The following is an 18,759-nucleotide window of genomic DNA, read 5'->3' as shown; positions in this document are numbered from 1 at the left end:
TTCCTAACCACTGCACCACTGGGGAAGTCCCTTCCCTTAGAGCTTATGGAAAAACCTGAACGAACTTTTTGTGCAATGCTTAACCATTTTGTCCTACTTGATGAGACCAAATATAATAATAGGAACTCAAGAAATTTTCTGGTTGTAGATTAAAAGGTGGATCCTCAGAGTCTGGTATGGCAAGATGGTTGGAGCAGCACTACTGGGGAAAGCTGCAAGAATTTTTTGGTCTGTTTTAAATGCTAAGGAAGTCATTTAAGATTGCAGTGGATTTATATAGTGTATCCCTTGCCAAGTTGCTTGAGTCATGTCCAGCTCTTTGCGATGCCATGGACTGTAGCCCATCAGGCTCCTCTGTCCATGGGCATTCTCCAGGCAAAAATACTGGAGTGGGTTGTCATTTCCTCCTCCAGGGGATCTTCCTGACCCAGAGATCAAGCCCGTGTCTCCTGCATTGCAGGCAGATTCTTTACCATCTGAGCCACCAGGGAAGCTCCATATTATGTGTATCTGTATTAAATGAATAAACTTTAAATAAAAACATTAACACCTACTAAAATTCAATAATTTGTATTACTCCCACATGTACTTTAATCTTTTCCAGTGGTTAAATACATGCGTTTTTCATAGTTGTAATCAGCAGCTATGTACAGGCACACCTTTGAAATGTTGTGGGTTTGGTTTCCGGCCACTGCAATAAAGTGACTATCACAATAAAGCAAGTCACACATATTGTTTGGTTTTTGAGTACTCATAAAAATTATGTTTACACTATATTGTAGTCTATTAAGTGTGCAATAGTTTTAGGTCTTAAACACAATGACTATACCTTAAATAAAAATATTTTATTGCTAAAAAATGCTAACTGTCATCTGACAGAGTAGAGTTGCCACAAACCTTCAGGTTGCAAAAGAAAAAAACATAGGTGCAAAGCACAATTAAGTCAAACACAATAAAATGAGGCATGTCTGTATTTCTTTGTCTTTCTCTTAAGTATCACTTTGTATATTTCCATGTCTTGGCAAGTCATTGGAAGAATCCACGTAATTGTAGTTTTTAATGGCTAAATAACATTCCCTTGTATTTGTGTAACTTAACTTGATTGGCTATTTTTTGTGCTATGGTTCTGGGCAATAACCAGCAGGGGATAGAGTTACCGCTTGGTGAGTTAAGTATGACTTCCAAGGTTTCACCTGGGATGAGATCTGCTTTTCATGTTCTTATTAATAGCAATAATGGTGTGGTTTGGTGAATTTTATAATTTTTAAAGTATTTTCTCACTTAACTTTGTCATCCCAAGAAACCTTCCTGCAGAAGTGGGAATAGAGCTCAGTTCAGTGCCTAATCAGCACATAGATGGTGATCAAGAAATGTTGGAATGATTTGATTCTGGCGTCCTAACATCTACTTCAGTCTAGTCCCCTTTCAGTGTGTCCTAAAGTAATTACATCAAGAATCTTCTTGTACAACCCATTGTGTGTTTTTACATTTTTTTGCTTCTTATCTCTTCTGTTTCACTTTCTATTTCATTCCATCTGGCCCTGTTCTTTTATCTCTATATTTTTTTCAATTTTCTTGTGTCTTATTTTTTTTTAACATTTCCCTCTTCATTTTGCTTATCTTCTTTTCTGGCAATGCACATTCTTTTTTCAATTTCTCATCTGTCACCCTATCTCCTATTGCTGGAACTAAGAGATGCAAATCCTATCTCTGTCTGGAACTTTCAATGATTGTCTCTCTCTTGTTCTCAGAGTTTGTGTTGTATTTAAGGGACTGTGCTGTCTGCTGAAAAATGGTTGAATATTTCAAAGCATTTCTTTTCTTTGAACTTTTGGGGAAAAAAAGAACATGACCTATGCTTAAATTGAAGCCTTCCTAAATTAAAAAAGAAAAAAAGAACAGCAGCTTTTCTCCTTTTTGTGACTTTTGTATTTTCTCCTTTTTGTGACTTTTACTAGACAGTATCTACCTAGCCTTGGAAATGACCTTACTTAAAAGTCTTCAACTTGGCAGGGCTCCCAATGAAGTTAGGATTGCTTTGTCTTCAGAACTACAGGCCAGGGCCTGAATTGTAGAGAAGGTTTGACTGCTTATGTGTAAAGAATACCATTGAATTTGGGTTCCACAGGTTGTCCTTAAGTACTAAAGACAGAAAAATTGCTATGGCTGCACTTACCTACTTTTTTTACACACATAAATCCCTCCATTTACATGTAATAGGCAAAAATCATGACTTAGATGTAAGTGTGATCATCAGTATCAATGGCAGTCCTGATTGGGCTTGCCCCAGATTAACAATAATGGCTAATGTGTATTGAGCACTTACTATGTACTAACTCCTCCCATACATTGTCTCATTTAATCCTGACTGTGACCCTGGAAGGTCAGAGCTGTGATTAGTAACATTTCCACGTTGTAACCCGAGAGACTAAGGTAAGAGACATTAACCAGCTTACCCAATGTTCCACAGCTAGTATGCAGTAGAGCTTGGCTTTGAAGCAGCGCCACTTCAGAGGGTACACGTGTGAACCCTGGGTCACCAGCCTTCATGACCCAATCTAGGTCCAGTAGGACCTTCTCTTCTCCGAAACAGTATTACTTGTCGTTCTTTCTGAGGCTTTGGCACCTTGCACACCATGGCCTTTCCATATACACTCACTACACTTTCCCTCAACTCTCACTCCCACCAGTTTATATCTGTGCTTTCTTCTGTGTTTGGAAGATTAACATAATCTCCTAAAAACAACAACAGCAGAAGAAACTTCCTCACTTCTTCCCCTTGAATCTCTCTGTATCTTCTTCTAAATACCTTTCCCTTCATTCCTTTCTTTGAGAAGGGATATGTCTGCTTTCTGAACATTTGATCCACAGGAACAATATACTCAAAAAGCACGAAAGAATACCTGCCTCACCTCTACCAGAGGTGGTACTTTTTTTCCTTCTCCTGACTCTCTTCATCCACTACTGATGTTTCACCAGTATAATTCAAAAGTAAGTACAGTTGATGCTTGAACGATGTAGGTTTGAACTGCATGGGTTTACTCGTGTTCAGATATTTTTCACTAGTAAATACTACAGTATTATACTGTCTGTGGTTGGTTGAATCTGAGGACATGGAGGAATGGGGATGCAGAGGGCTGACTACAAGTTATACTCCAATTAACCTTTGCATTGTTCAAAGGAGTTGATCATAATTATAATTTAAAATTGAGTTACACCCACTTCCTTCCCACCCCTCTTCCACATTCTAGTCACCGCCACATCTTGCAAAGCTCAAGTCCCTCTTATTTCCTTTGGATAAATAATTCTCTGGCCCTCCTTAGATGCCAGTTGTATTTTGTTGCTGTTCAGTCACTCAGTCATGTCTGGCGCTTTGCGACCCCATGGACTTCAGCACACCAGGCTTCCCTGTCCTTCACTATCTCCCAGAGTTTGCTCAGACTCATGTCCACTGAGTCAGTGATGCCATCCAACCATCTCATCCTCTGTCACCCACTTCTCCTGCCTTCATCGTTTCCCAGCATCAGAGTCATTTCCAATGAGTTGGCACTTCACACCAGGTGGCCAAAGTATTGGAGCTTCAGCTTCAGTTGTATCTTAGGTGTGGCTTTCTTCTGACATTGGACCTTGTCCTGAGCGTCTTGAGGGAAGGGTCTCACTGACTCAATGCTCTGTCTGCCGCAGTAGCTTCCACAGTTCCTCACACCCAACGGACATCCCGGAGGTGTTACTGAAGTGAACTTTTTTCTATATTGGAGGGAAGGCAAGATTAAAACATAAACTGGGGGGAAGAGAGGTTAGATACAAGGTGTCAGGATACTTGGACAGGAAGGGTGCTTATTTCCCCTGTTGGCAGCAAGAAATTGCATCAGACCTGAGGAAGGAGCTTCACTCTTACATCTCACGCTGCCTCTCGCTCCCTTCTTCTTCTAGCCGCCTGTCTCTGTGGGTGCTACCCTGGGCTTCTCACCACATTTGTAAGTTTGTCAACACTGGGCAGAAATCACTGTCCTGTATCGTTAAGCTCTGTCTACAGTAGTGGGCTTTGTTGCTGTTTCTTTATTGGTTTTTCCCAGGGTAAAACTGCAGCCACAGACACTGAAAAATGGCAAGTTTTATTTATTTGTTTTTGTACTAACTCAGAGCTAACCCTAAACAGAGCACACGATTTATAAGCGCTCATGAGTGGGCTTTTCGTACTGTTCATCGGGTTCTCAAAGCAAGAATACTGAAGTGGTTTGCCATTCCCTTCTCCAGTGGGCAGGGAAGCCTGGCATTCTGCAGTCCATGGGGTTGCAAAGAGTCGGACATGACTGAGCGACGGAACTGACTGGTGGGTGGGCTAGGACCAAAGTAATGTTCCAAAGGGGAAGTGAGGGGCTTCTTTTACTTCTGCCATCTGTATGTTATTTTCTGGCTTCCTGCTATGCTTGCCTCACAAATAGAACCCCATCAGTTTTCAAAGTGGCATCCAAATTCAGAATCCATACACACTTCAAGGACCCTGAGCTTCAGCATGGAATCATTTCCTTCTCGCCTGATGAGGAATAGCTACAAGTTCTGATTATTTTAACAGCTTCCAAACACATTTAATGTGGTTGCATTAAGAACCTAATCGACTGACAGGACATTATTAAAAGCCTCACTGTGTATCTAAATACATTTTTATAGGTCCATTATTTATCAGCTAAGGAGTCATGGCCCCATAAAACCAACATGCAAAGCCATTGCTTCGACAGTACACATTTACTTTAATATCTTCAAGCTTTTTTGACTTGGCTCCAAAGACGTGAAATAAGTCATTTCACTGCCATGTGCTTCCATCCATCATGATTGTGGGTAATCCTCACTGATCCTCGAAGCAGAGCCTTTGTGATTTGAAGAAAGCCTCACACCGTGATGACCTCATATAATTTCCTCACAGCAGCAGGATGAAGTATTAGAGGATATTGCCACTGCTGAGTCAAAATATTAATTTTTTACATATTTACATTTTTAGCATGTGCACATGCTGTGCACATTTAGAAAACAAATGGAATCCACTGCTTGCTTAAAAATAAGAAATGTATTTATTTCAGCGTGAGCCGATACTCTGCTTCCAGGCTCCCTTATAATGTGTTCATTAATTTGTGGGTTTAACGTGCTACTTCACCGGGTTTGTGAGCAAGCAGACACATAAACAAATAACTGGAATTCCAGCTACCCTCCTCGCTCCACCTATTTAATATATAGTGATATATGAAGTCTGAAATGGAGGTAATGTGTATGATCTGAAACAGGCTACACGTAAATGTGTCTGGGGTCTCTCTCCTCTGTCTCCGCTGTCATCCTTAATGAGTCTTTTATTTAAAGACTCTTTACTGTAATTGAAATAGTGACAAATAAGGATTTACTTACTAAGTAGCAATGGGAGGATTTGAGAGACGGCCTCCTGAACTGTGCTGTTTTTAAGCAATTAAGGGATACGCGCTCACCATTTAGGCATATTTGAGGTTAGTCTCCTCTTTCGATTACAGACGGGAAGGTCAGCGGAAAATGCCTTTCTGCACAGATGGGGCTTTGAGAATGGACCGTTAATCCTCGCAGAGGCTCCTAGATTGGTGGGTTGGAAATTCAGTTCCTCTATTTTAGTAACTGTGGTTCTGGTACAAATTAAGCAGTGACAGTATAAACTTCCTCTGATGTATCCTGTGAACTTGTTCCAGATATCACCTGTAGGGAGGAATGGGACTGCAGGTGGGATAAGGAGGACTACAGAGGAATTTGCTGTTTTGTTGGCCTAATGGAGAAGGCAATGGCACCGCACTCCAGTACTCGTCTGGAAAATCCCATGGATGGAGGAGCCTGGTAGGCTGCAGTCCATGGGCTCGCTAAGAGTCGGACATGACTGAGCGACTTCACTTTCATCTTTCACTTTCATGCATAGGAGAAGGAAATGGCAACCCTCTCCAGTGTTCTTGCCTGGAGAATCCCAGGGACAGTGGAGTCTGATGGGCTGCCGTCTCTGGGGTCGCACAGAGTTGGACACGACTGAAGCGACTTAGCAGCAGCAGCAGCAGCTGACATTAATAGCATTTTAAGGACACTTTAAAAGCTTGTGTTCCCAGAGAACTCAACTCGGGCTCTCTGATGACCTAGGAGGGTTAGGATGAGGGGAGTGGTTGGTGGCAGGGAAGCTCAGGAAGAAGTGGAGATTTGTATTCTTAGAGCTGCTTCAAGTTGTTGTACAGCAGAAACCAACACAACATTGTAAAGCAATGTCTTCCAATTAAAAAAAGAAGATGTTGTGCTCCTACCAGTGTGAGTCCAGCAAGAATCTGAATCAGGACTTGTCAGATGGTCACCACCTACTAAGAAGAATTCAAGACTGGCCTCCAAATCAGCTTAATTCTTAAAAAATATGCCCCATTGATTTTATTGTGCATGAAGTGACTATTGTGGTAGCAGTTCCCTGGGACACATAGTCACCTCCTGCGGTGTCTGGAGATGGGCTCATAGCGCCTCTTAATTATGTTTAGATTGTATAATTAGTGCATCTGGCTGGCCATAGGGAGATTTCTCTCTTCATTATCTCGAATTGTACTGACAGGGCAGTTGTAAATTGCCACACGTGCAGCCAAGTTTCTCCCTGCTCCTCTTGGCCTGAAGTAAATTGAAAAATCAGGTGGTGCAGGCCAGGTCAGCCTTTTCCCAGGCCTTCAAATTCCCCACAGTTTCCTGGTATTTTCACTCCAATATTTTATTCTTTCATTTAACATATAGATAAGGGCTCCCTTATCTAGATAAGGACAGGGAAGCCTGGCATGCTGCAGTCCATGGGATTGCAAAGAGTCAAATACGACTTAGTGACTGAACAAGGGCTCCCTAACTAGGTACTACTGATTTAGCCAAATTCTACCTTGTAAATTTTAAAGGCATTTTGGAAGCTGGCAGATTGCTCAAAAGTCTCCCCTGGTCATGTCTGAAAGATAAACCACTGGTATATTGGTTTTCCTTCTCAAAGGACACCCAAGGTCTCCATTCCTGGTCTCGACAGCCTTTATACACTTACACAATAGTACTCTTAGTTTTCTGAATATGCCTACTCTAGCATAAGCCTCAGCAGGTCAGCAGTGGACGTTAGCAGAGAAGGGTCTTCTATGAATATAACGTAAGTGGGCAAGAGACAGAAGCCCGGGGACCTCTCTCTTCTTCCCTTAAGTTTGTGTTGAAAGCTGTCGTGTGGCAGTTTTCTTGGCTTGTTGCTTCTTGGTTGCTGTTTTCATGTCTTCTGCCATCACTAGTCACCTTTCATATAATGTCTCATTTAAATCTGTAGTAAAAACACAGAAGACCTCAGTAGACAGACTGGCAAAGAATACAGACACACAGACCAATTCCCAGTCGCCATGAGAATAAGTCCATACTCTTTCCTGACTTACAAGGTATTCCAAAACTAGCATAGCCAGGTCCTGAGCAGCTCTTTCGTAGTTCTTCAACATCCAAGTGTATAGAACCTTTTTCAGTTCCTTGAAGGCATCCTGTTCTGTTGAGCTTCTGGGTTTCTGCTTGTTTTCCTTCTTCTTGGGACCTTTCCAAGCTCCATCCCCCAACTCATTGCCTCTCGCAGCTAACTCCCACTTAGTTTTCCAGCCTCTTCCAGGCAGCCTTCCCTGACTCCTGGACTGGGCTGGTTGCCTGTCAGAGACTTCCATGGTCCCTGTGCTTGCCTCATTTACATTTTACAAAAGTTTGCACTGATCTCAATGTAGTCCCATATCTAAGCGTCTGCCTTACAATCTCTTGTTGCTCACCCTGCTCTGCCACCATCTCTATTGCCTTAGGACCCAGGACTCAGTTTGGGCACAACCTTCTTTAAAGTCAGGAAGCACAGACTAAGTCTATTTTAGTGTTGTATTCTTGAATATCCTACTTGGCTACTTCCAACCTGTTCCATGGGAGGGAGGGGAGAGGAGGGGCAAAGTGGAGGGTCTTTCTGCTCCTTCTTCCTCTCCAACTTGAAGGGTTTTTCTAGGCTGAGGGACTGAGGTGGAGAGCATAGGGGTTGTATTGGTCGGGAAGGGTCTGAGTCTCCTTGTTCCAGTTCCACATTTAAGTTTCTTTTGTCGTCTATCTTTCACCTGCTCCCTGGGCTCCATGAATTTGGCATCTCTGCTGGTCTGATTCTGCTAACTTTCTCCGGGAGCACGTGGTGCCCATGCTCCCTGGTCCAGTGGGGGATGGATGCAGTGGATGAGGAAAGAATTCATTGGTTGAGATCTCAACCTACTGTTTGATTACACATATCTGATACTCAACTGTCATCCTGTATCTTGGGTCCTCACCTGCACCATAGTGAAAGCTCTATGAGTACAAGAGACATTTGAACAGCTTTATGGTTTGAAATAAAGATTTGTTACATGTTCAGCTTCACTTATAATAAAAGAAATCTGAATCAAAACAACTATCTAACAGCAGTTTTCACCAGCCAAATTAGCCAGATTGTTTTATTTTTTAAAATGTCTTAGTGCAGGCAAAGTTATGATGAAACAATGGGACAGAAATTTGTAATACCTATTGAGAATTTCACGTTTGTTTCATGACTGCAGTGGCTAAAAGTGTATGATCTGAAGTCAGTGTGAGCAAATGACAACTTCTGAGTCTTTCCTCATCTTTAAAATAGAGATAATAACATTGCCTACCTCATCTTTTCAAATGAGATTATGCATTTATGATAATTAATACAGTGCTTGATGTATATTCAAACCTCAATAAATGTAAGCTATAATAATAATATTAGCTGTACTTATGACACTGTCACTTAGGAAATAATCTAAAAAGCACAAGTGAATTATCTTGGCCTTCATTATAAAAGTGGATGAATTGAAAGTAAGTGATCAAGGATAAGAAAAATGGTAAGGGACTTCCCTGGTTGTCCAGTGGTTAAGAATCTGCTTTCCAGTGCAGGGGACACGAGTTCAATCCCTGTTCAGGGATCTAAGATCCCACATGCCTTGGAGTAACTAAGCTTATGTGCCACAACTACTGAACTACTGAACTCTCACCCTCAGCTAGAGAGAAGCCCTCGTGCTGTGACTAAAACCCAACACAGCTAAAAATAAATATTTTTTTAAAAAAAGAAAATGGTAAATTTGGTTTATTCAATGCTAGAATATTATGCAGTCCCCAAAAATGATGTTTATGAAGAGTCCCTTAATGGCATATGGAAATGATGGCATTGAATTAAAAAAAAAGTACTATATGGTATTAAATCTTAAAAAGTTATTATATAATGACATTTAGTAGAATCTCATCTACATAATGGAGAAGGCAATGGCACCCCACTCCAGTACTCTTGCCTGGAAAATCCCATGGATGGAGGAGCCTGGTGGGCTGCAGTCCATAGGGTCACTGAGAGTCGGACACGACTGAAGTGACTTAGCAGCAGCAGCAACATCTATGTAAAAATCTATATAGGGAAAATTGTACAGAAAAAGAACTAAGAGAAAAAGTTCTATGTGAGTAGCTATTTACTCTGAAAGATTTATGTAGGGGGATTGTTGTGTTTATTTATGCTTTATAAAAATGCTTTTCATAGTTTCTTCCATGGCTCGCTTTGTAGTCAGAAAAATAAAATTGTAAGCTCCCTGTCTTGAGCCCCACTCAGCCCCTCTCAGTGTGGAAGATCACAGTGGGCTCCCAGGCTTGATTGGTGCCCAGGGGGACTGGCCACTTGTAGCCTGTCACCCCTGAGCAGTCTTCCTGTGGGAACAATGCTTTTCTGATTGTAGTCAGGACACTGGAATTAGTCCTCAAGCCCTGTTGCTCTGATTTCTGGCTTCTTTACCTGCACATCATAACTCATTTTGAGCTCTCCCAAGGAATTCTTTCCTATAATTTTGACTTCAAGCCTCTTAAGACAAAGGTGTTTCCTAGGTTTTAGGAATTTAGTTTTCTTTTCTAGTTGGTTTAATAAAAGTCAGTCAACCTTCAGGTTGACTCCATGCAAGATTTGAGAGCATTTTGGTTTTATGTGGTCTTCTGTTGGGGGGTTGTTATAAGACAGATTTAAGAAGAAAGAGTTGCAGGAATGTATTGTAGCTCAACTGATAAAGAATCTACCTGCAATGTGGGAGACCTGGGTCTGATCACTGGGTTAGGAAGATCCCCTGGAGAAGGGAAAAGCTACCCACTCCAGTATTCTGGCCTAGAAAATTTCATAGACTATATAGTCCATGGAGTCGCAAAGATTCAGACATCACTGAGTGACTTTCACTACTACTGCTGTTTACATTAACAACCCAGGAGGGCTTCCCCAGTGATGCTAGTGGTAAAGAACTTGCCTGTCAATGCAGAAGACCCAAGAGACACAGGTTCTGGGTGGGGAAGATCCCCCGGAGGAGATCTTGGCAACCCATGCCAGTATTCATGCCTGGAGAATCCCATGAGCAGAGGAGCCTGGTGGGCTACAGTCCATAGGATCACAAACAGTCGGACACGATGGAAGCAACTTTGCACAGTACGTACACGCATTAACACAGGACTCAGGCAGTTGTTTTGGGGTGAATCTATTCCTAGGATTGGGTGTTTAGTATGACTTATTAAAAATGATTTTATTCATTTATTTTTGTCTGTGCTGGTCTTTGTTGCTGCACGGGCTTTTCTTTAGTTGCAGTGAGCAGGGGCTCCTCTCTGTTGCAGTACGTGAGCTTCTCATTGTGGTGGCTTGTCTTGATGTGGAGCACAGGTTCTAGGGCATAAGCACAGGCTCAACAGTTGTGGACCACAGGCTTAGTTTCTCCATATCATGTGGAATCTTCCCAGACCAGGGATCGAACCTGTGTCTCCTGCAGTAGCAGGTGAATTCTTTATCATTGCATCACGTGGGAAGCCTCCAGCATGACTTTTTAAGCTATGGATAAATGAATAAGGAATGAGTACAGGTAGTGTGGATGCTGAAGCTGAAACTCCAGTACTTTGGCCACCTCATGCGAAGAGTTAACTCATTGGAAAAGACTCTGATGCTGGGAGGGATTGGGGGCAGGAGGAGAAGGGGATGACAGAGGATGAGATGGCTGGATGGCATCACCGACTCGATGGACATGAGTTTGGGTGAACTCCGGGAGTTGATGATGGACAGGGAGGCCTGGCGTGCTGCAATTCATGGGGTTGCAAAGAGTCAGACACGACTGAGCGAATGAACTGAACTGAACAGGTAGTACACATAAAGAATCCAACTCTCCAAACTCGAGTAGTTACAGTCTCGTGTATAATGTGAAACTGTAAACTAACCTGAATTAATGTGATGCTTTGGGTAATGTGCAGTTGATTGTTTTATTTTTTCAGGCATCACTCATTGATTTCTCCTTGCCTCTGGGTACTCACTCCATCATGCGTTGTGGTGTGTGTGGTGATTGATTCCACACCTCTTTAAGGCTTAATATGGAGCCGTGGAGAGAGACAGAGGCCCTGAGTAATTGTGAAGTCTCTGCAACTCTCTCCTTTATTTGTATTGAAATATAATTGACCCACAGCACTGTGTTAGTTCCTGGTGTACAACATAGTGATTTGATATTTCTATACATTATAAAATGATCACCACAATGAGTCTAGTTACCGTCTGTCACCATAGAAAGTTATTATGGTATTATAGCCAGTGTTCCCCATGCTGCACATTTTATCCCCATTACTTATTTATTTTGTCACTAGAAGTTTGTATCTCTCCTTCGCCCCTACCTGTTTCACTCATCCCCTCTCCAGCACTCTCCTCTCTGGCCACTGCCTGTTTGTTTTCTCCATCTTTGACTCTGTTTCATGTTCTTTTTTTTCTTGCTTTTTAGATTCCATATGTAAGTGAAGTTATATGGGATTTGTCTTTCTCTATCTGACCTATTTCATTTAGCATATACCCTTAAGGTCCATCCATGTCGTTGCAAATGGCAACATTTTATTCTTTCTATGGTTGAGTGATATTCCATTGGGAATATATATATATATATACTACATCTTCTTTATCCATTCATCTACAGATGGACATTTAAGTGGCTTTCATATCTTGACTTTTATAAATAATGCTGCAGTGAAGATAGAGGTGCATGTACGTTGTCAATTTAGCGTTTTTGTTTTCTTCAGAAAAATATGCAGACATGAAATTTTTAAGCTTTTGAGACACCTCCATCCTGTTTTCCATAGTGGCTGTACCACTTCACATTCCCTCTCTCTGCAACTCTTGGCCCTTTCCACAGGCTTTTGGTAGCTGTTTACCAGACCAGGATGATGCAAACAGCCATGTCTGATTCTAAGACCTTCGGCAAATGAGAGTTAGGGGGATAGAAGAGGTTGAGGGTTGTGAGGTATTTCTACACTTATCAGGCAACAAGGGGCAGAGAATGACTGAGAGGAGCCTCAGGACAAAGCACAGGATGAGGGGAAAGGAGGTCGAGGAGGACGGGTGATCTGAAGTGTCGTGTGTTGCAGACACTTTGGGTGAGTTAGGCTTCCCACGTGGCTCAGTGGTAAAGACTCCACCCGTGGTGCAGGAGACTCAAGAGACACAGGTTCGATCCCTGGGTTGGGATGATCCCCTGGAGTAGGAAATGGCAACCCACTCTAGTATTCTTGCCTGGAAGGTTCCATGGACTGAGGAGCCTGGTGGGCCACAGTCCATGGGGTTGCAAAGAGCCAGACATGACTGAGTACAGCACATGGTACAGGAGTTAAAGGAGGCCATTGCATCTGGTCTTAGGTGGTCAGAGCCCTTTTCAAGAGTGGTAAAAGCTGAACTGTGGAGGCAGAAGGCAGATAACAGTGTGGTGAGAAGTTAGAGAGGCAAGACAGTTGGGTGGTGAGGGGAAGGCAAGAGATGGAATGGTTGTTGAGAAAAGTTTTGGGGGGAGTAAGTAATGCAGAACACATTTGGAGGTTGATGTCAAGGTGAATGAAGAGAGATGGGGGTAAAAGATGTAATAATGTTGCCATAATGTTCAAATAATGTTGAGTATTGGATCAAAAAATATGGGTGGAGGAATTAGCCTCCCCTTGGGAGGGGAGATGAGTTGAAATAAAAAGAGGTTGACAGGAAAGAAACAAAGGTACTCATGCTTGATGGGGTGAATCAAGTAGAGGGTGAAATAACCTGGGAGGAGCTGGGAGGGCGGCAGGGTGGGTTCTGATGACTGGGGAAGAGTAGCAAGGGTTTCAAAGCAGCTGCCACGAGGGACTCCCCTGGTGGACTGGCAACTGAGACTGTGCTCCCAGGGCAGGGGACCCGAGTTCAATTCCTGGTCAGGGAACAAGATCCCATGTGCCTCAACTAAAACCCAGTGCAGCCAAATAAATAAATAAAAATAAACATATTTTTAAAAAGCAGTTTCCATGAGAGCGGGAAGGAACGTCCATGAACTAGCTCCAGCTGCCTTTAGAATTATTTCATACACATCACACAATTCATTCAAACAGTTTCTAGAGTTCCACACAATCAGACAAATCCATAAATATTTGTTTATTGTAGTCACAAAATACTCAAGAGATCTGCTTACTTTCTTTTCAAAGCATCCCCTTGGTGATTATTCTTTTTCCTTTCTCTAATTGTATGCTGGAGAAAGCCTCAGTTAGAGGCAACTAGTTTTTAGACCATGCACACCTGCAGATCTCGTTGATGCATGCCTGAGCCCGGCACTCTCGTAAGCACTGGCTTAAATGAAGAGGAAGAGGCCAAGACTTTTCAGACAATGGAGCCTTGAATCCGTCCTGTTTCCTGGGTTTCCAATTCTAACCTGTACCCACTCATCAAGGTAATCATACAATAGAGCCACCTCCATCTGCTCCAGTGACTTTTCAGTGCTCCTGGCACTGAGAGGAGAGTACACAAAAAAAGAAAACAAAAAGGTTGGAATTGTGTGGAAGCCATACACTGAATCAGGGGGAAATAGCCTCCTTATCAGATTTCTCTCGATACACCCATCATTTCCTTTATAATTTACTGAAGGACTGTAATGGGGATTAATTTGCCTCATAGGATATCAAGAATAGTTTCTAATATTGACAAAAGGCTGCAAGAAACTTGAAACTCCTGAAGTTCAGAGAAAGGTCAGATGCTGTTCGTTTATGTGCCGCTATAAAAAAGTTGGCGTTTTTGAGGAGGACACTCCAGGTTCAACTTCTGGAGTGACTGCAGAGGCCCCAGAAAGACTTCTTGTGTGGATGAATGGGTACTGGGTATGGAGTTAACATCTCTTCTTTGGCATAGAACATGTCTCAGATGATCAGCAATTAGAAAGAGTGTCACTGAGGCTTAGAGAGAAAGAAAGAAGAAAAGAAAGTGCTAAGTTGTGTCCAACTTGTGATCCCATGAACTGTGGCCCATCAGGTTCCTCTGTCCATTCTTGCCTGGGATTCTCCAGGCAAGAATACTGGAGTGGGTTGCCATTTCCTTCTCCAGGGGAACTTCCCGACCGAGGAATTGAGCCCAGGTCTCCCGAATTGCAGGCAGATACTTTATCAACTGAGGTAATCAATTTTTTTTATTGACAAGGATTCTTTAGTCTCAATATTTCTAGAAATCACAGTCTCTGTCTACAAGACTTTAGGATGATTAGACATACCTGGCTACTGAATGGTGCTTTAGTGACTGCAAACAGTGCTTTGAATCCTAGCGGGGAAGATAGACAGACCATATAACCAGACCTTTATTTTCCTAGGTCTTTACTCCTTTTTCATTTTGGGGGGTAATTTGTGGCTTCCATCCTTGGGATGGAGGGTAATAAATGGGACTTGAAGCATTATTACCACTTAAAATAGGAAAGAGGAAGTTTTCACCTATAGGGAGAGCTACACACAACCAAGTTCTCTAATCAGAGGAGGACTGTTATACGGGTGAGAACAAGAAAGAGTGCTGGCCGTCCCAGATAATTAATCTTTGACTTTTAAACTGAACTCTTCTTTGTAACTTGACCTCTTTGTTGCAGTTTAGTTGCTAAGTCGTGTTTCACTCTTTGAAACCCTATGGTCTGTAGCCCGCCAGGCTCCTCTGTCCATGGAATTCTCCAGGCAAGAATACCGAAGTGGGTTGCCATTTCTATCTCCAGGGGATCTTCCCCACCCAGGGATCAAGCCCACATCTTCTGCATTGGCAAGCAGATGCTTGACCATTGAGCCACCAAGGAAACTCTAACTTTACCTCTAGTTAAGGATTGAAAATTTCCCCCAATTCAATTATCAGCTAACCCTAATCCTCTCACACCAATGTCTGAGACTGGAGAGCTGACTCTGGAAGACCCCTTTGGGAGGTGGAGCCTCGTGGAGGTACTGAGCATACTAAGAAGCTCTGTGAATGAGGAGGGGCTCTCTGTATTTGAGCTCTCAGAGCTCTCTGTGTTGATCTGATGGACTGTTTCTGTTATCTGACAGTTCTTTCTACACTCCTGGCAAGTATCTATCACAGGCTGCGCTAGGGTTTGAAGGCTGTTCAATTGGAAAGGGACGAAGACTCAATCGCTGTGCTGGGCCTGGCCATTTGCTAAAAACCTCAAACACACTGTTTGTACTGGTCCCAGGCTTCTACTTTACTGATGTACACACTGCCTTCAGGCTACTCCCCAGCTGTCTGCGCTGCAGCAGTGGTCATTGCAATCCCTTTTACCCTTCAATATAGAAATGAGACACTGCTTTCATAGCATCCGTGCCTTCTCTCTGTGCCCCTCTGTCCTCTCCAGACTGCCACCCTCTGTGCCATCACTGTGCAGCCAACCTCCGTGACACTGGGAGCGTCTGCCTGCGGTGCCAGAATGCCCGGAACCTGCTGCTGGGGGACCGCTGTGTCCCTGATTGCCCTTCTGGGTACTTCGTGGAGAGAGGAGCTTGTAAAAGTGAGTAAGTGCTGGACGCAGGAGCTGGCGGTGCCTCGTGATCTTCTTTCACTTGGGGCTCGTACCTGAGAAGGCTTGAACCTCCAGAGAGAGAGATAGAAAGCGAGAAGCACACCAGTACAGGGGGGAGTCACGCCAGTGCAGGGGGAAGTAAAGCATACCAGTTAACCCTCTCCGTGCAGGAGCTTTTATTAGTGGCTCTGGGTGTGCTGCTTTGGAAGGGAATTTGGGTTCATGGGTTCCCTCCGTGTCTCATCTCTCTGCAGAATGTCACTCCTCCTGCAGGACCTGCCAGGGCAGGGGTCCATTCTCCTGCTCCTCCTGTGACACTGGCCGTGTTCTGTCCCACCTTGGCACCTGCAGTATCGCCTGCTTCCCCGGGCACTATCTCGATGATAACCGTGTTTGTCAGCGTAAGTTTTTTTAAAAAATGAACTGTGTATCCTTTCTTGCTCTTCTGAGGTCATGGAAGGACATAGAGATTTTTTTGCTTCCATATTCTTACCTAACCTTTATTTTTAGAAAAGAAAGAGAAAGAATCTACAAAGCATATGGAGGTGATGAATAGATGATAACTCAGATATGGGCCTAATTGGAAGTGCTGGGCTAGGTCTCTCCTTTGCAAATACCAGCTGTGTGATCTTGGGCCAATCATTTAACCTCTCTGTACTGTAGTTATCTCATTAAAATAATTAAAATGTTAGTCTATTTTTTTCCTATGGTTTCTTTTAGTGAGTCATTTCCAAGATCCTAAGCGGAGAACAGAGCTCATTTGAAGTACACAAGCCATGACCTCAGCACTTCACTGGGTTTGTTTTTGAGATATGTTTGTTGAATATTGACAGTATGCAAGGCTTGATGTGCTACAGGGCATTCAGTTTCTGCCCAAACAGTAGTTATTTTTGTCTTGCATGAGAGCTACTTGTATAGATGTCTTAGTTCTCAAATAAGCCAAAGCATGATTAATTATCTGAGTCACGCACAAACGAAGAGTTGGGATAAATTGGGGCAAGGGCAAATCGGAGGGGGAAAAACCAGGAAGTGCTTCACAGATGAAGGAACAGTTTTGGGACCGGCTGAGGAGGCTTATTTCATTTCAGTCAGTAAAGTGTCAGTTGCCAAAAAATTGTGTTATACGTTTCTCATTTTGAAAATGACAGTTAGCAAATACAGTGCAGGTATTTCAAGTTTGTGTCCTAGGAAGTCCCATGTTGAAGGAATTAAAGAGCCATGGTTAGCAGAGTGGGCTCTCAAATCAGGTAATGGAATTGCAACTCCTAACTGCCCCTTAACTAGCTTTGTGACCTTGAGCAGGTGAATTAACCACTAGGCTTTAGTTTCTTTTTTCTATAAAAGGGGGATTGTAATAGTGCCCTCAGCACATCTAGGGCTTTCCTGGGGGCTCAGTGGGAAAGAATCTACCTGCCAATGGAGGAGTTCAGTTCAGTCGCTCAGCTGTGTCCAACTCTTTGCAACCCCATGGACCACAGCACACCAGGCTTCCCTGTCCATCACCAATTCCCAGAGCCTACTCATACTCATGTCCATTGAGTTGGTGATGCCATCCAACCATCTCATCCTCTCTCGTCCCCTTCTCCTCCTGCCTTGAATCTTGTCCAACATCAGAATCTTTTCTAATGAGTCAGCTCTTACAAATCAGGTGGCCAAAGTATTGGAGCTTCAGCTTCAGCATCAGTCCTTCCTATGAATATTCAGGACTGATTTCCTTTAGTCCTGGAGCCAATTTCCTTTAGCCAAAGGAAGAAACACAAGTTCAACGTCTGGTCAAAGAAGATCCCACATGCCCCAGATCAACTAAACTCATGCACCTCAAGTACTGAAGCCTGCACACCCTAGAGCCCGTGCTCCCCGATAGGAGAAGCCACTGCAGTGAGAAGGACACTCACTGCAACTAGAGTAGCCCCCCTTGCTGCAACTAGAGAAAGCTCGTGTGCATCAGTGAAGACCTAGCACAGCCAAATAAGTAGTTTCTATATCTAACATCATTGCACTTAGCATAGACTTTAGCAGAGACTAAGCTCTCAGTAAGCTATCGTTGTGTTACTGTCATCATTCGAGATGAGAGACAAATCAAGCATTAAAAGATACCTATATTTTATAGATACAGATAGATATTACTGTTAGTTTATGCAGATGCTTGCAAGGATTAGAATTTGAAATGAAGTTCTATGGAAACCCCCGTTTTGCATCATCTGTTGAGAAACCAGAGATAAAAATCCCTTTTGAAGACAACGAAAAGATTTTTTTCTTTTTACTTTTGTAACAAAACCTTTGCTTGGTATATATCAACTGTCTACCAGCATCTGTAGGTTCTGTAACACAAGAGACACGAATGAAATACTTAAATGTTCTGCTCAAGAGCAAGGGAGTACTGCTATAGAAGGAGTGACTTAGATTGATGAGGCTCTTGACTGCAGTAGAATCACAGAAATAAAAGTTCAAAGGAAAAAAACAGAATCCCTTATATAGTATATAGGTGACAAAAATACGTTGCATGGAAATACTTCTCTTCTGGGAAGCTTTTGCCCTGAAGAAATGCATTTGATATGCTACCATGTAAATAGGATTTTATAGACTAAGTCAGTTAAATTAAGAATATTCTAACTTTAGTTTTTGCTAAAGCTTAGGTTTCCTTCTTCCAAAGATTGAGTAAAGCATGCCCCTAAGTTGTGGTATTTTAATTTCTAGTACTTAAAAAAGTTATCCACAGTGTCCTTTTCTAATGATCTTCATTAGAGACAATTATAGGCCTGAAAATTGCAGAGATTGTTCTGTAAAGGGCTTTGTAGGAAATATAATCAGTGTAAAGGGGAGACATTAATAACTATATTATAGAAAAAAGTAAGAGCTACAGAGCTGTCTAGAGCCTGGTTACAGAAACCTTTAGAAATTG

The 18,759-nt window shown here is 42.7% G+C and overlaps 1 protein-coding gene across 2 annotated transcripts in view; it reads left to right on the top strand.

Annotated features, from left to right (window-relative positions):
* The window catches only part of FRAS1 (Fraser extracellular matrix complex subunit 1), a 534,425-nt gene that overhangs the window by 327,792 nt on the left and 187,874 nt on the right, over positions 1–18,759 (top strand). For both annotated transcript variants that reach the window (XR_015165261.1, XM_086405184.1), the window contains exons 21-22: positions 15,693–15,845; positions 16,112–16,258. Coding sequence is in view for 1 of the 2 variants with exons in the window: in XM_086405184.1 (XP_086261310.1) it covers positions 15,693–15,845; positions 16,112–16,258 (300 nt within the window). In the remaining variant the exon portion in view is untranslated. The remainder of the gene's footprint in view (positions 1–15,692; positions 15,846–16,111; positions 16,259–18,759) is intronic.

Source organism: Bos grunniens, chromosome 6, assembly GCF_055505025.1.
Source record: "Bos grunniens cultivar Pamir isolate PY7600 chromosome 6, Bosgru_T2T1.0, whole genome shotgun sequence".
Lineage (NCBI taxonomy): Eukaryota > Metazoa > Chordata > Mammalia > Artiodactyla > Bovidae > Bos > Bos grunniens.
This window is presented reverse-complemented; position numbering and strand designations above follow the sequence as displayed.